At 38.3% G+C, this 21,139-nt stretch overlaps 1 protein-coding gene across 4 annotated transcripts; it reads left to right on the top strand.

Annotated features, from left to right (window-relative positions):
* Positions 1 to 2,273: 2,273 nt before the first annotated feature.
* LOC136276989 (uncharacterized) lies at positions 2,274 to 21,066 on the top strand. 4 transcript variants are annotated; one of them, XM_066158534.1, is made up of 8 exons: positions 2,274 to 2,567; positions 7,068 to 7,160; positions 11,116 to 11,223; positions 12,393 to 12,455; positions 13,449 to 13,665; positions 13,889 to 14,008; positions 18,951 to 19,091; positions 20,105 to 21,063. In XM_066158534.1, the coding sequence occupies exons 1-8, from the start codon at positions 2,512 to 2,514 to the stop codon at positions 20,489 to 20,491; spliced, it is 1,185 nt and encodes a 394-aa protein (XP_066014631.1). In that variant the 5' UTR covers positions 2,274 to 2,511; the 3' UTR covers positions 20,492 to 21,063. The 4 variants fall into 4 exon arrangements, with proteins under 4 accessions (XP_066014631.1, XP_066014633.1, XP_066014632.1 ...); XM_066158536.1 differs by lacking the exon at positions 11,116 to 11,223 and having other exon boundaries at positions 20,105 to 21,066; XM_066158535.1 differs by lacking the exon at positions 7,068 to 7,160 and having other exon boundaries at positions 20,105 to 21,065.
* The last annotated feature ends 73 nt before the right edge of the window (positions 21,067 to 21,139 follow it).

Here is a 21,139-nt window from a genome sequence, read left to right as displayed (position 1 = left end):
ATTTCCCCTTTTTCCCAGAATGCCTTTTGTCGTAGGAGAATTTTAAACTGTTTCCGGTTCCGGTCGCACTGTTCCAGAAGTAATCACGCACAGGATCTTTCTGTCTGTTTGCTTAACTATCTACTTGCGCGAAAAGAAAGTGCATAAAAAAGTTTCTTTATCAACCATACAATTAGCAGTGTAAGAAATTATGTTGTAATTCAAGAGTTCGCAAAAAAGTGGCGCGTTACTGACACACAGGCGTCCGTTTTTGATTCATATAGAAAGGAAGATTGAAGGTTCAGAATTTCAGTGTTTATGAAAAACATGATTTTTTTACTTAAAAATAGCCCGCTCACTCGATCATTGCGTGCCTTATCGTCAAACCAATTGGGAAAAATAAAAACCATTTGCAAATGCATCGGAAACAGAAATATCCCGAAGCATGAAAACCCCGGATCAGCTGCTGTCATTTCGGGTTAATAAGAGTACGATAAACTTTATTAGGCGTAGTATAGGAGTTGTCGATACAAGATCACTTTGAAAATGTGATCTTGTAAAACGCCAACTTACTATACTACTTTCCATGTGATGGAATCATTTTATATATTTTCCTCTACTATAGGAGACGAGCGATATGATCTCACAGCATTTTTCTACTGCATGACTTATCTTTTAATGCTTTCTTCGTATTGTGTGACATTCTCAGAAAAACAGGAAATCAATGATGTAACGGGGACTTTCCCTAGGAAATAGTCATAGCATTGCGATTGTTTTTGAATTTAGAAAAAGTCTCATATAATAGTTTAAGAATAATGAATTGTAATTTAGAAATTATGTAGGAACTTGCGAACATGGAACAATTTCCTTGTCCCTTCTGTGATGAGCAATAACAAGGACATACTGTGAAAAGCGAACAATGTTGTGAAAATATGAAACTTGGAAACGATAACGAAGCAATTGCATGTTTCAGTTGTGGCCAGGTTGATAGATAGGAAATAGCCAACGAGTTTATAGATATATTTATGAGATTTGACATAAGATAATCCGAAAATCAATTTATCATCGAAAGTATCACATCCAGAATACAATCTTAGTATATGCAAAAGATACTATATACAAAGATCGACAAACGATAAAAATAAGGTATTAGAGAGTTTTTAAAAGATCGAGACTGTGCTACCTCAGATTAATGGTGATCATAAAAGGATGATCAATATTTATTTAAAACGAATATTCATGAAGTAGATGAAATTACCCTATAAAAGCATACCAATATTCAAATAAAAAAGAACATTAGCATTTTATAAGAAATATTGGTGTAAAATCCAAACACTAATCGCTAATGATATCAAAACAATTCTTTGGAGATATACGTTTTTGTGAATATTGATTATCCCATTTGTTAACTAAACGACACATTTCTTACACTATCATCATGAATCCTAAGCCGAGTCAAATAATCTTGATCGTCGTATGATTTGCCTCTCATAAAGGATCGCAAAACAACCAGTGTTTTTTCAAATGATGTGTAAACAAAACGACAAAGCTTGATTTTTTTCTTTCAATTTGTTATTTCACTCTAATTCTTTAGCAATACGGCTCCAGATATAGTCCTTAATACAATTGGTGTAGTGTTTTCGACCGCAAAGGAGGAGAAAGGAGTCTTCTGTAGTCGGATTTTTTATGTATGTCTATTAAATATCGTTGCGTTCATATCAAAAGTTTCAGTATTTATTTGAGCATAAACAATACATCTGGTGACGACGTTCAAGCATAGAACCCACAGAGCGTGTTCTAAAAGGATCTGAAGGGATTTCCGAAGCGATTTCCCAAGAGATTTCCGACGTAATTTTTTCTGCACAATCAAAACATTATGGCGATTTCTTTATAAAACTTCACACCGTTTGAAGTTCACCTTGGTGGGAATGCAGACCCGAGATGGGAGAAATGGCTAGGACGATTTGAGACTAATCATAGGAATGAGGATTGAGGAAGGCAAGCAGAAAAGAGCCCTTTTTGTTCTTGGGAAATAATCTGATATCAGGGCAACACTTTACTTAGTGCTGTTTTCGCAAACTAATAAATTCATCGAAATAAACGAATAAACTGAAGAATATAGAAGAATATAGCAGAACTAAGACCTAGCTGACGAAACACTTTTTTTTTTGGCGACAATCACCTTCTCCTTCCACCAAACTGACCCGGTATCACTCAGGAGCGCTGTGGCATAAAATTGTGATATCACATGATGTCACATGACTTATTTCCGGTCTTTCTAAGAAATGCGAAGTGAAACAAAACAAGCAATGCAAATCGACAACAGTTTTTTATTGCTTTATCCTTGAGGCGAAATAAGCTGGTAGGATCAGTAGTGAAAACAGAAATGGCACACTATCAGCGTGTTTAGTTTGGAGATCAAGCAACAAAGGAGGTCACCGAGGTAAATTTGTAAGGCAGGTAATCGCTGTGCTTAGAGACAATCGAGTGGCCCAATGCCATTTACTAGAGATTGTTCAGAAACTGAGTGAAATGCAGCGTACTCTTGAGGTAAAGGACGTCACAACAGAAACACCGGAGACAGCCAGGTAGAAAACGTAAATGTTCTTAACTTAAATTTTCATTTCATCAAAAGTTTGCCGATCAATGTCGAGGGTCTGAATGATGCATCGATAAAGTTCATGCTGCTAGATGTTGGTCAGATACAAACAGATGCTTCCATGACTACCTTTGAATTCGATATAATCCGTTTAATCTGCGGATACCGTTACCCCTAAAACGCTCCTAATTTGTCTCATATGAAGTTATTAATCTTACAACCTGGCGTTTTGGTGTAACGTTTTACAGATTCTACTATTTTACATTTGCAAGTCAACGACTCGTGGTGGGTGCACACTATAGGGGAGGGGTGGGGGAATTTTAAGATTCCTTCTATTACGAATTAAATGCTTGCGTCGCTTTAAGTGGTCAGGAGAACATATTCTTGAAACAGAGGCGGGAAAGTAGCCTTTTCCTTCACAGAATTAGTGCTATCAGAGGTAATCTTGATCAGTTACAAGTGTTTTTGATGGTACTTGCAGCTTATATGTTTACGTCAAATAGAGGCAGTGATTGAGGACACTTACTTTATATTTTCCCACTCTCTCATTTTATAGCTTACATAGCAGAGTTTTATTTTTAATATACCTGAAAGTTACTTTTGAGCGTTTGGGTCATTCCCCTATGACAAAATTAGCGAGTGCATTTCGCAAATAAATCACATATCGCCGGTCTAATTCAGATCACTAATTCCTTACTAGAAACAGTGAAGTAATTTTTGCCATAGTTCATTTAAGATTTTTAGAGGTTTTATTGATTCATTTACAAATTTTTGTACAGCTTTACATGACTATTACACTAATAAAGATTGTATGCGGTTATCTTTTGTATTATGTCGGTTTGCGGTAATACGCAAGACAGTTATTTCTTGTAACAAACATATAACCTTCGAAATGTAGTTTTAGAGACGAACGGAAGAACAAAAAATGGTAGGCCTGGTTGTTGGGGGACCCTTTGGTTGAAATATATCAAATAAAAGGCCATTACTAAAGCAGACATAGCATCAAAGAAATTCGTAGTAAAGTGTAGAAATTTAGCACGAGGCAACTCAATTTACTAGCTAATGAGTGACGCTTACCACATTTGTTCAATTTTAGTTAAAAGTTAATAGAAAGATGCGAACGTAATATGTCGTGTGCAAAATGTTTATGTCAATTTTTATGGAATGTTTGCATAAATATAACTTTAAAAAGTTAACAGGGGCAGCTGGAAAGACACTAAATTGGAAAAAACACAACTCAGAAAATTCCATTTTTAGTGAACAATTTGAAGAAACATGACTCTGTCACAGGACCGCCACAAAGAAGCTATCTTCAATCTAAACGCAAACCAAATTTTTACCCCAGTCTGTTGACTAAACAAGTCAAAACCTATCCTTCTCACTCTTGACCATTACACACATGCCGGTTGGGAAACCAGCTGCTCTAGGCCAGAAGTCACAGCTTACGGGCTGAGCTATGTAAGGGTAAGGGTATAAGCCTGACTACCAATCACACAAAGCAGCGCAATACGCTGGAATACGTTTTGGAATACGGAATACGTTTGTTCAGCTAACTTCTTCATATATCATTTGCAGTAGTGCAGGAAAACAAATTTTGGCTAAAATTAAACTTTGTTACCTACAAAACTTGGTTTTCTCTTGTAAAAGAGTAGCTAATAATGAAAAAACTCGAAAATAGAGAATTTCCACTGACCTGCATACGTATAGGTGAGGCTTCTGTATAAAAAACAAAAAAACAAAACAAAAATAAAAACAAACAAACAAACAGCCCAGATACTGTGGGGACCCCTTGCCCGTGCAGATATAGGACATAAGCTGTGGTCACGGGGTAATTTTGGTTAATGGCGGGGGGAAGGGGGGTCCACCGGGAGAACAAAAGGTTTTCTCATGCCAGCTACTCTAAAGCAACAGAGTGGGAAACTTAAAATCCTATGCAAAAGAACCAATCAGTGCTTATTGGTGGGTACGTTAATAACAGATGTTGGTTTACATGTCATGTTGTGAACCTCTTTTTAATTCATGTGATTTTAGGTAACGCGTTTTTTAATTCACGTCGCCGTATGACGGCGCGATTTAAACCTCTCATTTGATTACAGGGAGATTCTACGATTTTATTTCATCATCCGATGTTTTTTTTTTGATATTTTCCCCAATCAAAATATATAGTTTTGTCCTAGAAGTAGCCCACATTCCGAACAAAGCACTACGGTACCGCTATAAACTTGATGTGCACCTTGATATGCACTACTTCCACTACCATTATACCTTGCAATACCAATGTCACCTCAATACTCCCAACACCACTATTACAACATACCACTACTAACACCACCACTACTACTACTAGTACCACCACCACTACTACCATTACTAATCACTAATAACTTCGATACTACTACCACCATTGCTACTACTACCCCTTTTATTACCACGGCCGCTATCATCATCATGGCTACCATTACGACTATCTCTACTACCACCACCACTACTGCTACCACCACCATTAGTATTACCACCACTACTGCTACCACCACCATTAGTATTACCATCACCACCACTACCTCAACTACTACCACCATTACTACTACCACCACCACTACTGCTACCACCACCATTAGTATTACCACCACTACTGCTACCACCACCATTAGTATTACCATCACCACCACTACCTCAACTACTACCACCACTACTACTACCACCACCACTACTGCTACCACCACCATTAGTATTACCACCACTACTGCTACCACCACCATTAGTATTACCACCACTACTGCTACCACCACCATTAGTATTACCACCACTACTGCTACCACCACCATTAGTATTACCACCACTACTGCTACCACCACCATAAGTATTACCATCACCACCACTACCTCAACTACTACCACCATTACTACTACCACCACCACTACTGCTACCACCACCATTAGTATTACCACCACTACTGCTACCACCACCATTAGTATTACCATCACCACCACTACCTCAACTACTACCACCATTACTACTACCACCACCACTACTGCTACCACCACCATTAGTATTACCACCACTACTGCTACCACCACCATTAGTATTACCATCACCACCACTACCTCAACTACTACCACCACTACTACTACCACCACCACTACTGCTACCACCACCATTAGTATTACCACCACTACTGCTACCACCACCATTAGTATTACCACCACTACTGCTACCACCACCATTAGTATTACCACCACTACTGCTACCACCACCATTAGTATTACCATCACCACCACCACCTCAACTACTACCACCACTACTACTACCACCACCACTACTGCTACCACCACCATTAGTATTACCACCACTACTGCTACCACCACCATTAGTATTACCACCACTACTGCTACCACCACCATTAGTATTACCACCACTACTGCTACCACCACCATAAGTATTACCATCACCACCACTACCTCAACTACTACCACCATTACTACTACCACCACCTCAACTACTACCACCACTACTACTACCACCACCATTAGTATTACCATCACTACTACTACCTCAACTACTATCACGACCACTATTATCAGTACTACTACCACAACCAGTGCTACCACTATTGCTACTACCTCCACCACTATTACAACCGCCATTACTACCAGCACAACTACTACCATCACTACGACTACTATCAGCGGTACTATTATCAGCACGACTACGACCACCAATGCTACCACCGCTGTTACTACCTCAACCGCTTTTAGCATCGCCATTACAACCCTCACTACTACCATGAACACCACTGTCACTTTTTCTACTATCGTTATTAATACTAGCAACTCTACTACCATGTCTATAACTATCAGCACCACTATTACAATCTTTATAATTATCACAACTACTTTTACCACCACCACTACTACCACTTCTACTATTACCACCTTTACCTACACCTCAACTATCAGCATCACCATTACTACCACCCCTACTACTAACACAACTACTACTGACACTACTACTTTCACTATTAGCTCTCTTTGTTCTGATGAGTGTTTTACCATCTTAGATCACGCTTCCTCTTCTTTTCAACTTAAAATCAAAGAAGTTATCAACATTCAACAGGAGAAACCTACTTTTAATAATCAACTTTATTATGTTAATTTAAAATTTTCCTTGTAAATGCATACATTGTTCTGTTACTATTGTTTGTTTTGTCCAGTCAGCATTTTGTTACACACTTTAAATTCAACTTTGTACTTTGTATTATTCAGAACTGAGGATGACAGAAGAACTGTCGAAACATGTTTTTGAATAATACACTGATAAAAACTAAAAATCCATACGTGGTTCACTTTTCTTTTCCCTTTTTCATTCTGTCCAACTTTCCTGTGTTCCGTTTTTCATGAATGGAGAAAATAGAAGTCCATAATAAATTTTGTTTTTTTACCCATAGTTTTTCATGGAGGAGAGCATTTATTGTTCTAATCCCTTTTTACAGAATCAAAACATCGGAGGTAACCATCGAAGATCAACAGGGGCGGATAAGGGCCTTGGGGAACGCTGGAAGTTCCAAAACATCGAGAGCCTTCAGGTAACCTCCTGTATTACAGTACATACGTAGTGTCAAAACACTGAATACCTTTTTTTTAGTTTATTTCCTTTAGTGAAAGACCACGATTGATGCCTTCTAGATTAATTCTAACTCAAAAAAACTTAAGAGCGTGTCCACGAGAGCATCGGGCAGTCGTGCTACATGCCATCTCATCGATTTCAATGAAACTTTGCCAGTTTAAAGGGTCTACCCCAAAAGTCAAAAAGACAAACTGGTTTCTGTTTTGGTTTTTTCAGGGGGGAGATAGACCACCCCACTGTTTTTCTTGGTTTTCACCTAGGAAATCGCTTCAAAATAGGTAAAACGTATGAAGCTTTTTTACATCCTTAGTTAATGTCCGCCGCAAGGATCAGTCAATTTGATTGACGGCTTGTCAATCAACAGTGGCAAATATACGACTGTGTTTTTAGACTTTTCGATTCATCTAAATATCTGACAACTTTGAGGTCAAATGTCTCCCGTAACCAGAAAGTTACAACACTAATCTTAATTACCCTTTATAACCCATTATTTAATCTCTAAACATCATCAAAAAAATATTTGGGCACTACCGTATTTTTGTCTTGGATGCCTTTTAAAATCTGCCACTGTGACAAGTTTCTCTCAACTACACCTGTCACGCAATTCTTACTCTAGGCGGTCACTTGACTAAATAAACCTACATTTTTTAGCTATTTATGTAAGATGATTGGTCAAGAAAGGTGAAAAATATGAACAACTTTCGAGATTTTTGTAGGAATGGAAAATTTCACGTTTAGAGAGATGCATGTGGGCGAAAAATCGAAGAGAACACCGTAGCGTTTCTTTCTTCAGTCGTTTATTACTTTGAAGATTTGCTAAAATCAGGAAATAGGGCTCATGTACAGAACAAACCATTCATTAGCCTATAATTTGATCGTCTATTATCATTATCGCACAGTTTACAATAAGGAAACTGTAACAGGAGAGGAGATTTTAAAGTCACATGTCGCGTGCTTGTTGGCGTACAAGTTCCAGAGTGTAACAACTTCGGCTTTTCCATACCGCGGATGACGGGAAACTCTGCCCCCATTATTTGATAGGAAATATCAATAGCCCCATAAATTCATTAACTGCGCCATGCTTTCAGAAAATAAGACTGGAAAATGTTTTTTTCCATTTTCCACTATTAAGAAATTCCACGTACAGAAATAGTATTTGTGGCGTGACTGCATGACCTTTCATGAGAAGTAAAATTTGTTTATATATTTTTTTTTTCAAGAAGACACTTCTAGAAAGTTCTTAATCCTTCTGTTATCTTATTTTCCTGTTTTTTTATTGCAATATCATCTGCATTTACTATTATTTTCACTGATTGTCATGGCCTTTCCTGCGTGCACGTGAGAGCCAGTTCATATACAGCACTCTTTCGAGTTTCTCTGGGTGGTGTCGGGCTTAGGTGTGTAGGTCTGGCTTAAAAGATATCTGCACGCTACAATACGGGTTCTTATATTTTCTCCTTTTTCTTTATTTGTATTTTTATTCTCTTCCTTTTATTATCACACATGTATGTGTTTTATTCCCTCAGCGCGTTCCCTCAGATTTGGAAGTAGGCTATGAAAAGTCAATATTGACCAGAACTGTAACCCTTTTCTATCACTAATTATTTCAGAGAACCCCTGTCATTTATAACTCTATTTCTCAAGAGAATGTGTTTTTATTTGCTATTTATTTCCATTAGAACATGGAACTAGGTCCTGATAAGAATAATCTGCAGATCTCTATGATTATTTGCCTGCTTCGATCGTAAAATATCTGCATATTTTTTTCAAGCATTCTTTTACTACATATAAATCTACATCTCTCTAGATCGAGTGTTGCCGGCGTCTAATTGCGTGACTTGTAAAATTTACTAAGAATGAGCCACCAGTATTTTGACCAGTAGGCTTCCAGCAAATTTCCCTTGATGAAATCCCAAGACATAGTCAGTCGTTTCGTGAGCAAAGACGATACATATGAAGAAAAGTGAGATGCAAATGTCTTTATTTTTTATTTTTAGTTTAATAGCGGCTGTACTCTCTCCTGCAGTCTTCGTCTAAATTTTGCAAGGTACCTCCTTATCTTCTGCCTTGTTCGGTCAGTTTCGACTTCTGAAGCTAGATCATTGGCATCGGCCTCTTCGTCCTTATTCATATTTACAGAGGGAGACCTGGTCAATAAACCAATTTTTGTAACGGTAGATAACCGACTGAAGTATCGAGCGATTTGCTGCTCAATCAACCGGTGAGTCTTAGGCAACATTTCTGGCTGGTGTCGTCTCTGAAACTCGATATTTGGGAAGTCACATTAGAGGCGGTTGCCTTACTAGTTTCCTGCCCTGTCCAGCATACGTCTAAGAGGTAATTCTCTGCTTTCTGAGAAAAGGTGGCTGTTTTTTGTGTTGTCCAAAGAGCCCATCCAAAGTCCACTTGGCTATTTAAGGATTTTTCGTCAGAATTTTACCTGAGGTCCGACCTTGAACCTTGAACGTAGCCATCCCCTATAGAATGGCATGCCGGTCTTCGTCCATTTCTTCTTGATCTTATCATAGGCGGATTTTTTTGTCAGCTTCACTGTGTTTGCCTTTGTTAGGGTGCTTTTGGATGGCAGCCAATGACTGAAAGGTCATACATCCTTCCTTTTAGCAAGAATATCTCGCTTTCTTGTTTTGTCTGTGACGGATTGGGTATAGTTCTCGCGATGACCCGCGTTCAGAGATCTGTGCACGTTGCTGATAACCATCCGCTTCCACGATTAGTTTGCTGAAGGTTTCTAATGTGATGAGCCCAGTGAGACCCTGAGGTGCTCCAAACTGTGCCAGTTAGTCTGCGCTATAAACTTATCGCAGTTCTTAAGTCAGAGGAAGAATCGCCTACCTCTATTTATGTTAGCGCCTCTACAGTACCTGCGTATCCCTAGCAATCATATGATATAAACTTCATATCAGTCACCAATAACCAGTCAGTAAAACTGACGTTCAGATAAGCGCTTTTCTCGTCCTTCTTCCTTATTCATTGCTGACTCCAAGATAGCAGTTACAGTACGCGTTCTATTAGGTCTACAGTCACCTTGCCACCAGGAAGACTCGCCACCAGCCCCAAAGCGCCAAACATTTCGTAACAGGCTAAAAGGAACCGTGCAATCTTCTTTAATCCGGCTTATTTTATGCTCATTTTACCGCGTCGGCAATCTTTTCAATTCTTCAGACATAGGATGTTCAAAACTCTGCTGCGCTTCGTGGCTTTCCCTTATATTTTTTCACTGAATGTAATTTACTCTAATGATCATTAAACTTAACCTGTTGAGGTCAACCCTCAGCAAGTCAGCATAAATGTATTAGTCCGTTCCAATTTTCTATTTTTCCTCTTTTTTTGTGTGTAAACTCCCAGCAAGCACTTCGCAAAAAAAACAAAAACAAAACAAAACAAAACAAAAAAAAAACATGAACCTTTCCTGCCTATTTTCTGTGCTGCGTTTCTCATCAAATAATGATTTTTTCCTTTTTTTTAAAAGTTGTGTACTCATAATCTAATCGTGCTCCTGTTTTAATATAAACTGTTGGCAGCGTGGGATGTTTACTTCTCATTTGCTAAAGGCTCTTTGAATTAAGTTTCAAACGAACGCTCTCATCATAGCAGACGTATGTTCCCTTTCGTCAAGACATTCAATACGATTTCTATCTGTGAACCTCCTTACATCTGTCTGCGACATGAAATTTACTATTTATAACTCCAGGGCCTGATATGACCAAATGTGTTCTACAGCTTGATTAATATAGATTACTTCCTCGTCTATCGATATGACCGTGAGATTGATTAGTGCAAAAGAAGGGAAAGGTTTCTTGCCTCTTGATTGATTCTTCGGCCCGACAGAAAAAAGAGGCAAAATTTTCATCTCAGGTTCCTTTTTTATTAAATTGCAATTTATTGTTGTATAGGTGGTTCTATGATAGGTTTATCGCCTGGTGGCTTCCTATTCCCAATGGAAACGAAGATCTCGTAAAGATCTCGGAAAAGGAAATGAAACTTGAACATCGAGCAGAGAGGTATTATTTGCAAACCAGTTCTTGTATCTTCTCTCTTAAAAGGATAACAAAGAAATTACGCAAATAGATTATTATTTGACTATTTTTCTCCGGTATGCTCAACAAACCTTTCCTTTTTTATTCACAACGAGTGAGTTAAAATCGTACAAGCGAACTAATCGTGAAATAACTTATTTATTATATTCATACCGAGATTCATAAGCGAACAGAACTCAAAGATAAACATATCTTCATTTTCTTTCAAAGGAAAACAATGCGCGGTCAAACTGCCTCACAGTTCGAGAGTTGCACTGAAATGGCTTCCTTGTAAAATACTTTACATTTAAATTATCAAGCAAAAATGCCGTTAAAAGGCAGAATTAGTTAGAGTAAAATAAGACATCCTGAAAATATGTGGAAGTGGTTCTACGGAAGTTCAAAACTTGAAATACAGAAGTGAAAACCCGAGACCTCTTTTTGTGTTGCTTATCAGAACCCGCATGCTTGAATCGTCTCGCCTTTCAAAACAAGAAATTCATGGAACAGAGCATCATCGAGTTTGGTCTTTTTCTTGGTGTTTTCATTTTCCTGTCCGTCTATGAACTCTTCTAATGATGAATCTAGGCTCTGAAAACGGTTAGTTAAGCTCTTAGAAATGTGCTGTTTGTCAGTCAAGAGGAGTGGCGAACGAGAGACACGGTTTTTTTTCACTAGTGAAAATAATAATATAGCCAATCAGAGCGTCGATAGGTTTGTATGACCAATCAGCTGGCTTCTCTAGCGCGAAGACACTGTTTTCATCCCAATGCTTTTTGGCACGTAAATCTCGGTATGTATATAATAACGCCGATTTATTGGTAAGAACCAAATTTACAATAAGAACAGTTTAGACTTATGTAAAAAAGATAATTTGGGGAGAATGGGGAGAGGGGAGAAAAGTGAGCTTACCGAGTACTTTTTATCTTGTTTGTACATATAGTGACTATTAAACTGCTCTATAACGTTGTCTTTAACATTACTACAGAGTAACAATGATATATTAGCTTAGTTTTTGTGCCCCAAACCGATATGGCAAAGGGTGTCGGTGATACTTTGTTTACATCGATCAAAGCAAAGCCTTTTAAATCTTCATGTTCATGTATCGTTAAACAGTATGCCTTATCAATGTCTTCTTTTTTAAAAATGTGTAGGCTCAATCAGCTCGAAGAACTTTACAATAGTAAGGAAAGAGAGATTGAGCGGCTGAAAGTGAGGTGCGTCTTATTTCATGACTTAAATGAGTTGTCCATCTATACGGCTCACAACAGACAAGCTTACGAATTTGCCTCCTTATTGACTGTCCTTCACCTCGTTAATTAGCCTTTGGATGAAGGAAACAGGTTCCAGCACAGAAGTATGCTCTTATATACCCCATGAGGATATACGGTTACCGGCAATAAGCTTACCTCCATTAATGAAAAAGATACTAAGGATTGGATCCCTCTGGTTTACTCAGCAAGGCTTTCGGAATATGGGTCATCTATTTCCTTCCTTTAAATAGAGTTAATCATACTTCTAAAATTCCAATGGTGATGAGTGTTCTTGATTACGCAACATGGTGCATTCTGTGAACGATGCACGAGATAAACTGAAAAGAAAAACATTTGTCGAACCACAAGCTGCGGATTGACGAAGGTCCGAGGTGTGTTATATGCAAGAATTTGTAAAGCAAAGTTCAATGTTTTCCTCTACCCGCACAGAAAAGAAAAAGTCTAAAGATCGCTGCCTTGCGTTAAAAATCCTCGTCTTTGAAGTAGTAATGTAAAAAGACACACACACATACGATTGTACATGATCAGAAAGTGTGAAATGGCTTTCAAAGGAGGACACAGTTGTCTTTCAAATGGATAGTATGGATAGAAACAAGAGAAAGAATATAAACTGCTTGCTACTGTTTCCAGAGTTTAACTCGTGACGTTTCGACTTTCGGCTTTCGTTGGGTTGCTCATACAAGTTAAATATGAAAAAAAAGCTAAGATCCCAAGATATCTCAAGTCAAGGATATTTATATTAAATGAGGTGTATTATAATTATATGTAATTAAATTAGGTTAGAAGTATAGAACTTTTGTATGATGTATATATGCGGTTTGTTATTTTATCGAAACGGTGTTACATGAGGCAGCTACAATTCAATTTTTTCTCTCAACTTTTTTTTGACGATGACGATGTGTCTATCATCTTGAATGGTCTCTAATTACCTCGTAGAGTTGCCGCTCTCAGTGAGAGAAGAGTGAAGAAAAATCAGTCAAAGGTGGAGGATACGCTTAGTGAGAACAGACAGTCAAAGGTGGAAGAGGATTTCGCTAATTTCTTCGACGAAACGAGAATGGATGCACTCGAAAAAATGGAGAAATCGTACTCGTTTGAAAAGCAGATAGAGATCGACATTTATTGCCCCAGACTTCTTTGTCTTATTTTTGAGGTATGTCTTGCTATTACGAATAAGTTGTTTGTCTGTGCTCTGCTCGTTTCGGTGGTGGTGGAATGTGTAGATTTCGTCGTGGTGTACGGCGATAAATGTATTACTAGGATTTCATCACGCTATAGAGATGTACATTATGAAAAATTTTTTTAGTACAGTAATTGCTATTCTCACAAGTTATTGATTTTTGTATTGTTTTGTTCTGTTTCTTTCTTTTTTCAAGGCTGCCTACGAAAAAATGGAAGAGGCCAGAAGAGCAATGTTTGAGTTGGGGAAAGAAGTAACGAGAGGTTTTATTCAATTAACCCCAGACGAGATCAAATTGATTACAGGCTGTAAAAGGGTAAGACAAAAAAATCAACCCTAATAGCAGTTGATCTCCGACGAGGATAGACGAAAAGCGGTGGTTAAGATCAATATAAATAAAACTGTTGTAAAGATTTGAGACTCTTCTTTTTTTCCTTACGATATTGAGTAAAGGACGGAGACATTGTATATAAACTATATCATCCTTAGTTCTCCACCCCCCTCCCCCCCCCCTTACGTGCGGATCAATTGTAGATGTTTAGATAAAGCGTCATGATGAACACGAAACTCTCTTGACGAAAGAAGAGGTGTCAAGCCTTATAGTGAGGAAATATGATTTGGATCGTTAAGTAAAAATAAATCGGTTCGTTCTTATTGTAATTTAAATGGAGGACTTGCCTTTCAAATGGAAACTCAGATTCCAGCTGCATTAACAAGGTATAGGCTTTCATTAAAGCTGGCAAGTTTTATATAACGTGGTGAGTAATTTAGGAAATTAAGTTTAAATTCATTCGGATAGTTAGATTTAAGTTTCGGATTTTGTTACTTCTTCTTCAGCCGTATCTATCGGTTGGCTCTCTCGGTTGGCTCTCTCGGTGTAGCGCGTCTCTTGTCCTAGTATTGTTATTTGCAACATCTCTAAACATCTCATCTGTACCCGAAAGGCTTTTTGATGATGGAAACTTGTTTCTGGCCCTTAATTTAAACTCTGCCAGCTTTCCTGGACGAAACTCTGGTCTACCAAGACGCTCAACACGTATTGCCTCGTCGCCATCTTGGAAACTTCAAGCTTCGATTTACTTGGCTAACGTCAGTCTTTCTGCCTCGTACTTACTGCTCTTAGCCGGGGATGTGAGCTCCAACCCCGGTCCGGTGAAAGATCCGTGTGCTATTTGTTCTAAAGGATGTCGCTCAAACCAAAGAGCTATTCAGTGTGACGGTTGCGACAAATGGCACCATGCTAAATGCTTGAACATGGGCGTTGATGAATATTATTCTCTCGCAACTAATGAATCTTCTACCTGGATGTGTTTTACTTGTCTGTTTCCTGGCATAGACTGTTTAGATGACTCTTATTGCAATACTACTACTCAGCAACAGTCAGACAATAACGATTTTCATTCTGACGTTCGCATGTTACGGGGTTTCAAGATTGCTCATTTAAACGTTAATCGTTTGGTAAACAAACTCGATCATGTAAAGGAACTCGTCCACAAACACTCCTTCGACATCTTGACTCTTTCTGAAACCTGGCTAGCTCCAAATATTTTGGACAATGAGATCACGATACCAGGGTACTCGCTTGTGCGTAAGGATAGACAGTGTTTGACCAAAAGTTGTGGTGGAGGAGTTTTAATTTTCGTCCGGGATGGAATCCCCTTTGTCGTTATGTCTGATCTCATAAAGCATAACTTTGAATGTCTGTGGGTGGAAATCAAGAGACCTAAATGCAAACGAATGATACTGTGTTGTTCTTACAGACCTGATGATGGGAACATCGATGGTTTTATTTCAAATCTAGCTGATTCGCTAAATTACATCGACACTGAAAACTCCGATATTGTTTTGGTGGGTGACTTTAATATTGATTATTCCACCAAGAATCAGTTACGCCGTAAACTTGATGAATTTGCATTACAACACAGTCTTTCTCAGATTATTTGTAAACCTACTCGGGTCACTGAGAATTCTAGCACCACGATAGACTTGATGTTCGTTAACAACACTCACAGGGTCGTGCAGTCCGATGTTCTGCAGTCAAGCATCAGCGATCATAGCATTGTGTTCTGTACTATCAAGGGAGGTGTAAAGAAACTTCCACCAAAGTTGCTCGAGTATCGTTGTTTTAAAAGCTACAACAAAGAAGCATTCTTGCGTGATCTCAGCAACTTACCTTGGAGCATAATCGAAAGTGCTAATGATGTTGATGATGCCGTGTTCCTCTGGGAAGGTCTTTTCAATAGCATTGCAAACGACCACGCTCCGATAAAATCAAAGCGTGTGAAGGGGACAAAGACACCGTGGGTTACGAACAAACTCCTCGAAATTCGGAGTGATCGAGATTACCACTGGAAACAGGCTCAGAAGTGTAAGAACTCGCAGTATCACTGGCAAATGTACCGAAAATTGAGGAACTGTGCGAATAGCGAAGAAAAGAAGCTGAAATCGAAATATTATTGTCGGCTGATAGAAGATGCTAAAGGTGACAGTTCCAAGATGTGGAAAGCAATTAAAGAGACACTTCCCTCTAACCACAATGAAATTAATGCAGTTTTTGGTCATGGAAAATTGCAGACTGACCCCAAAGGCATTGCAGAAACTCTAAACAATCACTTTTCAAGCATCGGCAAGAGCCTTGCAAAGGCCTTTCGTGGTTTAAAACTGACTCAGTACGATGCAGTTCCTACCTTATCGTTCTCTCTCAAGTATGTGACGTCAGCCTTTGTTGAAAAGCAGCTGCGCCTAATGAAAACCAATAAAGCGGTAGGACTAGATAGCATTAGTGCACGTTTACTCCGTGATGCAGCAAATGTACTTGCTTCACCTCTGCGGGATATCATAAACCTCTCTTTTGAGAAGGGTCAATTCCCATCATCTTGGAAATGTGCGAAAGTGACTGCTCTTTTCAAAGAAGGTGATAAGTCCGATAAAGATAACTATCGTCCCATTTCTGTCCTGCCCACGGTCAGTAAAGTAATTGAGAGAGCTGTTCATTCTCAACTTTACGGCTACCTTGACTCCAACAATCTGCTTGCTGTGAACCAGTTTGGCTTTAGACGTGCAAGATCTACCGCTTTAGCTCTAACGCAGTTTACCGATGAAGTGCTAAGTAATATGGATAAAGGTTTAGTAAATGGTGTAGTTTTTATTGATCTGAAGAAGGCCTTCGACACCGTTGACCATGTCATTTTACTCGGGAAGCTCAAATCTCTAGGATTACGCAGCAAGAATCTGGAGTGGTTCCATTCCTACCTATCCTCTCGTTACCAGAAGACTGTGATTGGTCAAGCCTCTTCTCCTGCGCGGAAGGTTTCCGTTGGTGTTCCTCAGGGATCTATTCTCGGTCCATTACTATTTGCCATTTACATCAACGATCTACCCAAGGTCCTTCGGAACACTACGGTCACCTTATTCGCTGATGACACTGCTATCTACTGCTCTTCTCAATCAGCCCGTGACCTACAGACCATGTTGAATCAGGATCTAGACAGGCTAGCTCAGTGGCTCTACGAGCATAAACTTACACTAAATATCTCGAAGTCTAAATTCATGCTCATTGGCGGTCCAAAGAAACTTAACACCTTAGAAGAATTCACATTAATAATCAAGGAGAAGGAGTTAGACAGAGTCAATTCGTTCAAGTATCTGGGCGTAATTATCAATGAGAATCTGTCTTGGACTGATCATGTGGATTACATTAAGACCAAAGTGTCTCAGAGGCTTGGCGTTTTACAGAGAATAAAACATCTTCTGCCAAGAAATACAAGGGAACTCTTTGTAAAAGCCATGGTGCTGCCAATCCTTGATTATGCAGATGTGACTTGGGGGGATAAATCCAACACCACTCTGATGAACAAGATCCAATTACTCCAGAATAAAGCAGCTAAATTAATTTTAGATATGCCAAAGCATTCATCAGCAACAGAAGCTCTTGATCTACTTGGTTGGGATACATTGGAAAAAAGGCGAAGATCACATCGTCTATTTTTGGTTTTTAAGTCCTTGAATGGACTAATTGATTGGAATTTTAATTTTAATCATTTTAAAGATATACATGATTATAACACTCGTTTTAATAACAACATTTGTAAACCACAATCAAAGCGTACATGGGGTCAGCATCGGTTTGTTTGTCATGCAGTAGATGACTGGAACGCTCTCCCAGACGGCATTAGGAACATTTCCGATTTTTCAGTTTTTAGACGTCTTGTTAAAAACATGTAGTCTCTTCTATTGATTATACCCTTTTATCCTATTCTTGATAACCATATTTATATTTTCTGTTATCCTTACGTTAGATTTATGCAGGGCCTCACTGAAAACCACATTTTGTGACGTGGGCTCCCTGTCAAAAGATCTTATTTATTATTATTATTATTATCTAATAGAAACGGCTTTTTTAGCACCTACATAGATATAGGCCGAGGGTTTTAAAACCGGTTCCCATAATATCTTAAGCCTTTATCGGCCCATCAACGAATTAACTGCTTTCATGGATGAACAGAATTTTGAACTTCTGGCCCTACATCAGGCTGTACAATTTAATTTACACTGTCAGGGTTACAATATGATTAGACTTGATAGAAATAGAAGCGGTGGTGGTGTTTGCACTTACATTCGAAGCTGCATAAATTATACAAGAAGTTTGGATCTAGAAATCCAGTTTTTTGAAATGTTAACGTTGAAAACACCAAAGACATTGCCGATGGGTTCAGTAATCGTTTTACCTAAATTGGTCCAGGTGTTTCTACAGACCTTTCCAGGTCATCCATAAATGTATAAGAGGAATTGGAGAACGAGCCGTCCTTGTTTTAACTTACTGAAATTAAACCGTTAAAGGTCTTTATTTCTTTACTGTACTGTCAAACTGTCACAGAGATGTCAACAAAGCAACCGGCCTGGACCAAATTTACGGTAAAATTCCTTAGCTGACTGCGCCATTAAGCTATTGAAAACGAACGTATATACTAAAGTTTCTGCTGTTTTCAAAGCAGGTGACTAAAAAAATTGTAACTATCTAATTAGAGATTTTCATATAAAAATGTAACCTCGCAAATGCTCTAGAAGGTTAATCGTATTTTTGTTCTTCACGACTTTTGGAAGAACAAACGCGCAAAATATTGTAGTTTTTGATCACAGTTACCGTTGTATAAATTAGCTTTTCTATCTATTCTATTCATCTATCTATTATGGTTAATGCATTCAAATATTCTTTTTGTAATACCGTGTAGTATCAAGTATTTTGTCTTAACCAACAGACGGGCGTCTCTGAAACATCGATTACCTATCCAGTCTGCTTAGGGCGTCAAGAATCACAGTATCCAGTAGAAGCTGTTGATGGCCTAATGATGATCTTGAAAGAAACGGCACCCAATTGCAACCTTGATTGTTTAGTGGAGGTATGTTGTCCTGTATACTCAGCCTCTCAGTACGTATCTTGGTTGTAAACATCACTTCTTCAAATAATTTTTGAAGGTCATATTTCCCAAAACATTGAAGAGTAAGAGTCTTCATGAAATGGTCAAAAAGAGATGTCACTTTGTGGCAAATCTAACAGAAAGCCCGAGCCAAAGAAATCGAAGGCAGGAGAGTTTGATGAAGCAAAAATTGCTTTCCTTGATGAATTTTTTGGACTTAGTTTAACGCATACGTTTTCCTCGGTGAGGTCGCGAGATCGAGACCTTTCCCGCGAATTTACATAGCCTCTTTGTCAAGGGACTCGACAAGGGAGTTCAATTTTGCATTTTATTGGTATGCGTTTTTGTCGGATTTTGATGAAACTTAGCCAGGATATTTGCCAGATATTAATGCACACAATTATGTGAAACTTTAACGAAATTCGAGATATCTTTCTTGTGAATTCCTGGCGCCTGACAACGCAATTTTGTATTGTACAACTTTAAAACAGATTTTCTCGGGAACCAATCGGAATATCGAAAAAGCCTCGTTTTTTAGCCTATTATATGCTGATTGATACAATTCAATTTGTTGGGATGTTCGTGGTTTCTGTTGACGGTTACCTTAATCTTTACTCAGATTTCTAACGATTCGTGCACATTGTTATGTTGCTGGTTGGTTTCGTATGAGCATATCAGTCACAACCGTATCTGATGATTTTTTTTATGACAATTTTTCAAAGGCGTCATGAAGAAACCGAGTTGTAGTTAATTTTTTTTTTTTATCAAACGCACAAGGGAAATAAACAAATTAAAGAAAAAGCTTAGTGACTTAGAGTTAATTACTATATCGACTTCACAATAATTTGAAGATTACTTAGAGACCTAGTATTGTTTTTTTCCAACATTTTTTCGTACTATTTCTTTCAGGAGCGATTATTTTGCAATTTGATTTCAAAGATAACTTGCGAAAGTATACGCCTAACTTTTCAAATAATCCGCACTGAAACTTTTAGGATGTCATTCAAGTTGTTGAGAAGAAGTGGCACAGGTGGCAGGAAGAGGAAGAATTGGTGAGAAACTGTCTACTTTCACACGCAGTGAGTCACCTTCATAAACCACTATTCCAGGAGTACATAAAAGCAAGTATCCGGCTGACTTGGAGAATGGTTACCCAAACACCACCACTTAGGTTAGAGTATCAATCCTTGTACCTACAACAGTGCCATAAGAAGATGGGTTATCATACGAGTCCTGAGGTACGTACGTTGGTGAAAGGAACCCCTGACCAACATCAGGAAGAGGAGATAGCATGTTATCTTTGGCCGGGACTGTTTGATGGGGATGGAAGATGTATTCGAAAAGGAGAAGTCTTGTGTAAAATAAAAGGGAATACCGAGTAAGCCTCTTGAATTTCTACGCTCAACAACCAAAGCAAAAGCTCGTGTGTATTTTCAAAATGTTCAAAATCCTGTTAAATACTTTTTATTTGTGCCACGCTCCAAATGTAAATGATGGGCATGAATTAGGTCGATTCATGATCGAAATAAGTGGGTTTTCTGACCTTAAACGACCTCTTATATTTAATGTTACCTGTGATGTTATTATAGAAGGAAGGAAGTCTGAAAAATAAATGATAAAAGATGGAGTAGAATGTAGGCGATCAACAATTAGTGTTCTTTTTGTCAGTTATGCACGTACTATTTTATTTCGTCTACAGTTCAAAACATTAAAATGTCTTTACATGGACATTGATGTTAAATGAGAGCATTTTCTCAGAAACTATAGAAAGCTTGTTTTAGAGTTGGGGTGGTCAAATTAAAGAAATAGAGAAACTGTTGTAAAGATTCTCCCTAGTTTAACATCTATTATTCAACATCTATCTTAAAGGCTAAAGCTTTTCTTGCAATTGTTCTTGAGTGAGTGGTTGACTTCAAATTTAAACTACGATATATCTTCTAGTTTTGTAGGCAATGTCAATTCTGATATTGTGAGTAACGTTAAGTTCTGTTAATTGTTAGCAATTCGGAGAGTGCACGTCTATGGAATTC

Source organism: Pocillopora verrucosa, chromosome 11 (genome assembly GCF_036669915.1).
Source record: "Pocillopora verrucosa isolate sample1 chromosome 11, ASM3666991v2, whole genome shotgun sequence".
Taxonomy (NCBI): Eukaryota; Metazoa; Cnidaria; class Anthozoa; order Scleractinia; family Pocilloporidae; genus Pocillopora; species Pocillopora verrucosa.
This window is presented reverse-complemented; position numbering and strand designations above follow the sequence as displayed.